General features: G+C 26.4%; 1 protein-coding gene across 1 annotated transcript; it reads left to right on the plus strand.

Annotated features, from left to right (window-relative positions):
• Window positions 1-214: 214 nt before the first annotated feature.
• LOC136990188 (vitellogenin-4-like) lies at window positions 215-7,830 on the plus strand. Its single transcript, XM_067288555.1, has 27 exons — window positions 215-278; window positions 351-368; window positions 454-596; window positions 681-806; window positions 879-1,061; window positions 1,121-1,309; window positions 1,389-1,525; window positions 1,614-1,803; window positions 1,884-2,089; window positions 2,160-2,325; window positions 2,411-2,575; window positions 2,643-2,837; window positions 2,921-3,138; window positions 3,201-3,304; window positions 3,388-3,668; window positions 3,748-3,868; window positions 4,184-4,409; window positions 4,480-4,765; window positions 4,860-5,072; window positions 5,172-5,450; window positions 5,530-5,664; window positions 5,961-6,182; window positions 6,270-6,552; window positions 6,647-6,804; window positions 6,870-7,118; window positions 7,196-7,379; window positions 7,469-7,830. Exons 1-27 carry the CDS (start codon window positions 239-241, stop codon window positions 7,741-7,743), a joined length of 4,992 nt encoding a protein of 1,663 aa, XP_067144656.1. The 5' UTR covers window positions 215-238; the 3' UTR covers window positions 7,744-7,830.
• The last annotated feature ends 951 nt before the right edge of the window (window positions 7,831-8,781 follow it).

Here is an 8,781-nt window from a genome sequence, read left to right on the forward strand (position 1 = left end):
GTTAAGTCTATCGCATCATACTAGTTTTCAAGTGAGAATTATGCAAATATATTTTAAAAGATTTTATAATATGCATATATATATAAACATGTCTTTAAATTTAATATTTCTAAGTGTAGTTCGAAGGTCAGACCAATAATTTAATCATATCAAACGTCTGTAGATAGACAGAACTGTTTATATAAAAGACAGATATTAAAAATTTTACCAGAATACTTCCAAGTTTTGTAGCAATAACATGAAGTTATTCTTGATTTTAGGCATTTTAACTGTATTAGGTAAGTCTTTTTAAAATTTTATCTATAATAAAAATACATTTATTAATTTAAAATATGTATTATTTATTTTAGGACTTGTTAAAGTTGATGGTAAGAGAACAATTTTTTTTTCTATTTTGTACACAAATTTTTTTTAAATATTTTCTAATTAAGATGTTTTAAAATTATTTTACAGCTTATGAATATGGAAAATCGTATCATTATTTATATCATGGTCACATATATACTGGTTTTTCTGAGTTGAAACCCCAAAGATCTGGTGTCTCTTTTTCTTCGAAAGTGACATTACATCGTTCTCACGATTATTATGTCTTTGAAGTAAATATAAATTTTAATCATTTTAATTTTTAAAAATTGAATTTATTTTTATTTAAAAATTATTAAAATTTATTTTTATCATAGTTGCAATCATTCGTATTTGAGAGATATAATTCTGAATTTGAAGATACGAAGAGTAGTTTTCAGAGCTTTCTTTCTTCAGAGAAAGTTTTAAGAGATCCGTTTAGAGTTTATTTTAATGGTGGTCGAGTAAGTTTTATTATATATATAATATTTATTAAGAATTTAGTGAGTTTTTTAAATTTTATTTTTGTTTACCAGGTTCAATATTTCGAAACGTCTCCTAATGAAGATGTTTGGTCACTTAACATCAAAAAGGGTCTTCTTGCACTTTTCAACTTGAATCTCGAGAAAGATTATCACTATTATAGTAAAGATAGACGTCATTTTAGTTCAGATTACGTTAGACAAAGACATGCAGATCATAACTATAAAGTCTATGAGGTAAAACTTTAAGTTTTTGTGAATGTTATTATTAATAATTAATTAAAACATCTTAATAGGATGGCGTTGGAGGTGAATGTGAAACATTTTATACTATTCAATCCCGAGTTTACCACGAAACACCATACGAAAATAATGTATTAAACATAACAAAAGTGAAGAATTATCACAAATGTAAAAGGGATCCTGTTCGTTCTTTCGTAACACATAAAGGTTATCAATGTGTAGAATGCGAATCATCTCAAACCGTAATTTAATTTTTAACAATTGAATTCGTTACATAATTAATACATTTATTAACAATTTTGTTTTTAATTTCTTTTTAAGCACCCCCTTCATGCAAACTCTCGTTATTACTATAACATCAGAGGCAATCGTCATAATTATGTTATCGAAAGAATCATCTCTAATGGTGAATTTTTGTATTCACCTTACACAACTCAAACAATTAATGCACGACTTAAGTAAGATTATTAAACAACGTGTTTTTGATATTTTATAATAATATATTTTTTCTTTATAAATTATTAAAAAGTTTATTGATTTTTACAGTCGACATTTAGAATTAATTAACGAAAGAGAAGATAATCCTACAGATAAAACCTCTTTTTACAAAAACGTCATCAGACATACATCTTTAGCATATGAATACGAAGATACTAAATCAGCTTATGAGACATTTGATTTAAAAAATGCTCATTATTTATATGATATTTATGGCTATCACGTCTCTACTGAAGAAGTTAGTAAACGATGAAAATTTAATATTTAGATTATAATTTTTTTTATATATATAATTAATTTTTATGAGGCAATTTCCAGATTAAGAAACTACTTCGTGAAATTGTAGAACATGATGATTTTCACGGTAGCAGTGAAGAATATAGATCTAAAAACATTCCAAGAAAATTTATTGAACTTGTAAGAGCATTAGCTACATTGGATTACAGGAGATTTGAAGATGTTTATAAATATGTTACAGATGACATTCATACCGAAGATGATTTCACACATTCAAAAATTCTCCAGTAAATCAAATAATTTCATTATTTAAATGTAATTAATATATATATAATTAACAATATTATATTTTTTTAGATTATTCGTTAATGCTTTGACTGTAACTGGGACAAACCCTTCTTTTCTTATGGCCAAATATTTGTTTGAAAATAAGAAAATACAACCAGAATTGATCAGTTATTATTTAACAACTGCACCATTCCATTTTAAACAATTAACTGAAATTTTATTACAAGAATTTTACGTAAGTAATTATTTAAAAATACATCATATTATTTTTTTTACTTGATTAAATGCTAAAAATTTTTTTATTCTATGTTTATAAATAGGAATTATGCGAATATCCTTACATTAGAGAACATTATCAACTACATTCGACTTGTTACTTGGCATTTGCTGGACTCGTTCATCAAACTTGTGTTGCTGGAAATACAATTGATCACTCTTTGAAACACAAACATTGTACTCCAGAAAGAGCAGAGAAATATTTTAATGTAGGCGAATTTTTAATTTATAAAATTTTATATATGTATATATATGTTTAATTTATAAAAATTGCAGTATGTAATTCCACATCAACGTTTCGAGAGAAATATAGATGAAATAACATACATCAAAACTGCCGGAAATTTTGGGTTGAGACAAACTATTGAATTTGTAAAACCATACGTTTCCAAAGATCATCATCATCCATTATACTTCAGGGTATCTGCATTATGGGCATTAAGCCGAGTTACTCATTATTATCCAGATGAGGTAATAAAACATATTTTAAGATATTTATTTTACATTATTATTATTATTTTTTTAAATTAATGAAAATTATTATTACTGTACAGGTTCTTGAATTGGTAATTCCTTTATACTTCGATACTTCTGAAGATTATGAAGTTCGAATAGCTGCATTTACATTAGTACTAATGTCAAAGAGTTCTAGTTATATTGTAGAAACTATTGCTGATTCTCTATATCACGAACCTAATGATCATGTTAAATCATTTGTTTATAGCACTTTCTACTATTTAGCAAATTCTACACATCCCTGTCATAAGAAAATGTAAGTAATAAAAAATTTTAATTCTTTTTACAAAAATAATTCTAATTTTTTTCTAATTTTAGATCTGAAAAAGCATCATTTTTCCTGCATCAACTCAAAGCTCTGAAATATGACTTCCACCTTGATTTAGATCATTCTTTTAACTTTTTTACATCTGGTTACGAAAGTAAATACAATTATCTTGTTATATAATTTGAATTTTTAAATTTTGATCGATGAAATAATTTGAATTTTTAAATTAACTTTTAGAAAAATATGATTACGGAGGCTTAACTCATATAGCATACATCCATAGTAATTCCAGTTACATCCCGAGAGCCGTTTATGTTATGCTGAATGACTATTTTGGTGGAGAATCTCACAATTCTATTGCTCTTGGGTATCAAGCTTACGGTTTGGAAAAGTATTTTGATACAATTTTTGGCCCAAGAGGTCCTTTCAGAGAGAGTTCTTTCTTCGGAAATTTTGGACAACGCAGACCTAGAGATGTTAATACTGTAGAAAAAGAATTAAAAGAATTATATAACAAGGTACGTAGGATAGTGTCATTAGAAATAAATGCTTTATTACATTTAAAAAATCTAATGTAAGATATGCTTTTATGATTAGATTAATATCGAAACAAGAGAATACGAGCCAACTTATGGAGATATTTTCATTCAACATCAAGGAACACAAATTAGTTTCTTCCATTTTAATGAATCATTTATCAAGAATATATTATCATCAGGTAATATTAATTGTTTCTATTATTTACAATGTTTTTAAGTAATCATATAGCCATAAGAATTCTCTGAATTGATGATTTATTAATAAACAAATAAACTTATAAAGCATCCCATTCAAAATAAGAATACAAAATATTCGCAGTTAGCAAGGGTTGAGGCATTCAACATGCTATCAAAAGACGGAGGTTCGGTCCCCATATGAGAATAAACGAGTATTTTGTCATGACCATTGTCTTATTCTTTACAAAATTTGCACATTAACGTATACAGATTTTGATAATGATTTTATTTTTTAATTATAAATATATATTTTCCAGATAATAAAAGCCATCAAATAAACAAATCCGATCATTTGCAAATTGATAGATATCTTCTGGGAACAGATCGTACCTATTTAATTCCAACAGATTTAGGATTTCCTCTAGTGTTTAGCATTATGCAACCGCTGTATCTTCATTATAATAATAAGAATTTCAGCTACGAAACACAGAAAAAAGGTGTTTTTACAACAGAAATTAAAGCTCGTGTCGATGGGCATTTGATGTAAGTTTTAGTACCATAAAGATAATAGATTAATTATTCATTTGTAATGAAATTTCTATTTCAATTTCAGATATGATCACGAATTATATTCCACTTTAGAAATTATCATACCTTATGAAGAAGTAACTCACGGTGCAGGCATTCTTCGTCGTTCTACCGTTTCCCTTCCAATAAATATAAATGCATCCTTAGACTTTGAAAATTCAAAAATTAGCTTCAAACACACTCCAGTTAATTCACACAATATTTATCATCTCGAATTCGAACCGTTTACCTTTACAAATGACTATACAGATCATTCATTGAATTATATTAGAGACAAGATTCCTTTATACGAAGAAGAGCATATGCATCATGTAGGTTCGATTTATCGTAACATTTATATACGTATATATATATTTTTATTAATATAATTTATACTTTAACTTATATTTGACAATTTTATTATAGAATGAGCATAAATTTACCAATCAGTATCTTGGAATTGGTGCCAGAACTAAAGTTGCATATAATAATATCTGGAATGATTACGGTTCATGGTATGATTTCTTAACCAATACAGATTTTCGACAGAAATTTTATTATTATTTTGGAAATCCACATTTTCATCCTTATAATTTTGATCTCTTCGTCGAAAAATTGCCTGAAGATAAGGTAAATGAGGTAAGTTTCTACGAAAGATCACGATAGAATCCTTATAGATAACATTTGATGCTTTGTTCTAAGTCATTTTTAAATATTAGAAAATTATGTTAAATTTAGCTGGAAGCTGTTATTAAGTATGATTATTATGGTTTGGGAGACAAAGAAGACAGACCTTTAGAATCACTCATGGAAAAGCTCGAAGAATTCGGAAGAACGGGAAGTGATAGAGAATGGTACACTCATGTCATTTCTGGAGATTTATACGGCAGAGGACAACACGAACGACACATAAAAACCGAATTAACATACAGCTACAGTAAAGATAAACTCTTACATAAGTATCATATATTTTATGATAGAACTCCTTTTCAACCCACAGAAAAAGATCATTTTCAGGTAAAATTTAAGAAAATATTTTTAGGAATTAAACTAAGAATATTAATAATTAAATTTAAAAAAATGTTTTTTTTTTTAGATTTGTATATCAGGAATTTTTAATTTTCCAAAATATAATAATATAAGAAGTTTTTACGATCTCGAGATTGAAAATCACTCGGTTAATACGACACATAATATTTATTTTGGAGCCGATTGTAAATCTGATAAAAAGGTAATATCTGTTCTTTATTTACATTTTCCATTCAATAGAGATGATAATAAACTATTTATTTATAATTTTCTATTTTATCAGATTGAAAACTCTTCTCAACAAAAAATTAGAAAAATGAATAAATTTTTATTTTTAAATAAAAAAAAATATATATATATTATCTTTTAGAAATTTGATAAAGGACAACAACTAAATTAAAAAATAGATAACAATTATCAACAATTTTCAGATATTAAACTTATGTTCGTGTTAACCAAATGAGTTCTTGTTTCAATGGATTTACACTCTCCTTTTAGATAACAATTAAAGGCCATTTTGATAGAACCGAAGAGCAAAAGAATTACGAAGCAAGAAGAGAAGAACCGGTAACTCACGAAAGATTTAACGAATACGCTTACTATTATCAAAAATGCAAAGAAGAAAGACAACACGGATATTATTTTAACCATTATTGCATATATTATATGCATCTAATGACAGAATTACGACAGTATAACTTAGAAATTAATTATGAAAACGTGAGTAGTTCGTGCAACGTCGAAATATATTAATTATAATTTTCTATTATTGAAAAAAATAATTATTAATCCATTTTTTTTTAATAGTTACCAGAATATTTTAAGAACGTTACGTATAAACTTGCGTCACGTTTCAGACATCGTTACTACACTCACGTGGATCGTAACGTTTATGCTAAAAATTCTGATGGACAAATTCGTATCGAGTTCAACGTATCTCTTCACGATAATGTAGCAGATATTCGTGTTTACGAACCACACGAGACTATTCATTATTCTCACATTTATGTCCCTCGGTTCTATCCGATCAAAGTTCATCAATCGTATTATTACAGTAATTTAAAGGAATATATTAGGACTTATTCTCCACGTAAATTGTTAATTATTATATTAATATGTAACGCAATAGATATATTTTATTATTATTATCATACTTAAATATGGTACGTTTTTTGATTTTATAGCTTTTTGCTCGTTGCAAAAAGATAAAGTGAAGACATTTGATAACGTAACTTACACGCTTCCACCTATTGATTGCTATAAAATCCTTGCTAAAGATTGCTCACCAACACAACGTTTTCTCGTTCTTGGAAAGAAAATTAATCATCCACGTTACGAGAAGGTAATATTAAAAAATTATATATAAGTTTATATATAAATTTATTTTAAAATTTATGTATATTCTAGGCTGTTAAAGTGTTTTTTGATAAGTACAAAGTGGAAGCTCTACCGGTTTCTGATGAATCCGACATTATCGTGAGAGTTAATGGAAAACGGGTTACCGTTGTCGAAAATGAACCGTATTATCATTATGTGACTGTTAACGAAAGGCAATCACTTCTCTTCGTCATTGTTTATAATGGTTTTTTCTATTCATTCCGTTCTCACGTGTATGGACTCACTGTAAGCTACAATGGAAAGTCAATCTATATACAGGTGAAGATGAAGTCTTTATGTAGATTTAATATTAAAAATTTTAACTTATTTCTGAAAGTGTTCGAAATTTCTTGCAGCTTTTACCAAATCAAAAAGGAAAACAATGCGGCTTATGTGGTGATTATAATGGAGATAGGCAAAACGAGTTTAGAGGACCCGAAGGATGTATCTACCACGATGTTAGAAATTTTGGTTATAGTTACGCTATACCAGAAGAAAATTGTGATGTTCCAAAACATTATAGCCCTTGTGGAGTCCAAAGTAAAAATAATTGATCATTTCTATATTTACTTTTCTTGTTTTCTTAATAAAATATGTGAATTTTTTGTTTTTTTCTCCTTTAAATTTAGGTCACGATTGCTTTCTAAAACGTAATCCTTACATCGAAGTTAAAGACAAAGTATGTTTCTCTATCACACCTATCGTTACGTGTGAGAAAGGATGCGAACCTAAAGGTTCAATAAGGATTAATGCTCATTTCCATTGTCTTAATGCTGCGGATAAATCCACAAATCAACTTAAAATAGAAAGTAAATATCGAATTTTGGAAGAACTCAGTAAGAAATCCAAAGATTATTCAGAAGAAATCCAATATCCCGAGAGTTGCATTCCATCCGAACATTAAATTTCTTTTAATTGTTATCAATAAATTTTAGACCAGATATATGTACATAAAAATTGAGAATTTATTAAATAAATAAATAAAAATTAAGTTCTATAAGAATATTTTACTCAATAATTTAAATAAAAATTTTATAAATTGATTAAAATAGAAAATACAAAGCATGTTTTAAATTAACTCGTTCCACACAAAACATTCTTCATTAATTATCGTATAAAAGATAAAAATATAATTTATGATAACTTATTTTGAACTTTTAAAGATGAAGATTCTATCAATTAATATAATATAAAATTATAAATTATTATAGCTTTGTAAAAATTAAAAAAAGAAGAAGAAGAAGAAATAAAGTATCAGTCTTAAAATAAAAGAAATAATAAGATTTAAAATTTAAATTTAATAAATTCGAATGCGTTAAATACACTGTATTTCTAAGACATTTTTATACATTTTACTTCAAGGTTAATTGTTAATTTTAGTCTGTTTGTTTGCTGAGATTGTATATTACTGAGACGGCTAGTGGAGTCGCGGCCTTAGTTTTTTTTGTTAGGATTAAAACCAATCTTATGTTTATTGTAAAATCATGTTTAATCTTTCGCAAATAGAAAATCTATTTTTTCAGAACTTATAATCAATATCTTTTAATGAATATGTTGCTTTAAATATATAAAATTATAATACTTAACTACAAAACACTAAATCTGCATTTAAATAAAATCCAATATCACTTATATTAAATAATGACATTAAAGAGTATTTTATATTACATATACTATTGAAATAATTGAATGATTTATTTATATAATCTGATGATCTTTCGGTTATATAAGAAAGAAAATCTACAGAACTCCCTTATATACAGTAAAATTTATATAGAATTTTCGTTAATTTTAAAATTAATATAAACTTTATGATGTAAAAATACAGTACAGACGTTATCCATTATACTAACAAACATCTTTTAATCTTGGAGTGACGCAAATATATATTATTTTAAAGTTCGTATCAGAAAATCTTTGATGAAACCTTATTGAAAACAAA

The sequence above is a fragment of the Centruroides vittatus genome, unplaced genomic scaffold, assembly GCF_030686945.1.
Source record: "Centruroides vittatus isolate TY-2023 unplaced genomic scaffold, ASM3068694v2 scaffold_861, whole genome shotgun sequence".
NCBI classification, from domain to species: Eukaryota; Metazoa; Arthropoda; class Arachnida; order Scorpiones; family Buthidae; genus Centruroides; species Centruroides vittatus.

Bases quoted from the DNA above. Each gene is read 5' to 3' on its own strand.
- LOC136990188 (XM_067288555.1), top strand. From the start codon at position 239: ATGAAGTTATTCTTGATTTTAGGCATTTTAACTGTATTAG. The intron at 6,553-6,646 runs GTAAATTGTTAA...TTGATTTTATAG, and splicing joins TATTAGGACTTATTCTCCAC to CTTTTTGCTCGTTGCAAAAA. The intron at 6,805-6,869 runs GTAATATTAAAA...TGTATATTCTAG, and splicing joins ATCATCCACGTTACGAGAAG to GCTGTTAAAGTGTTTTTTGA.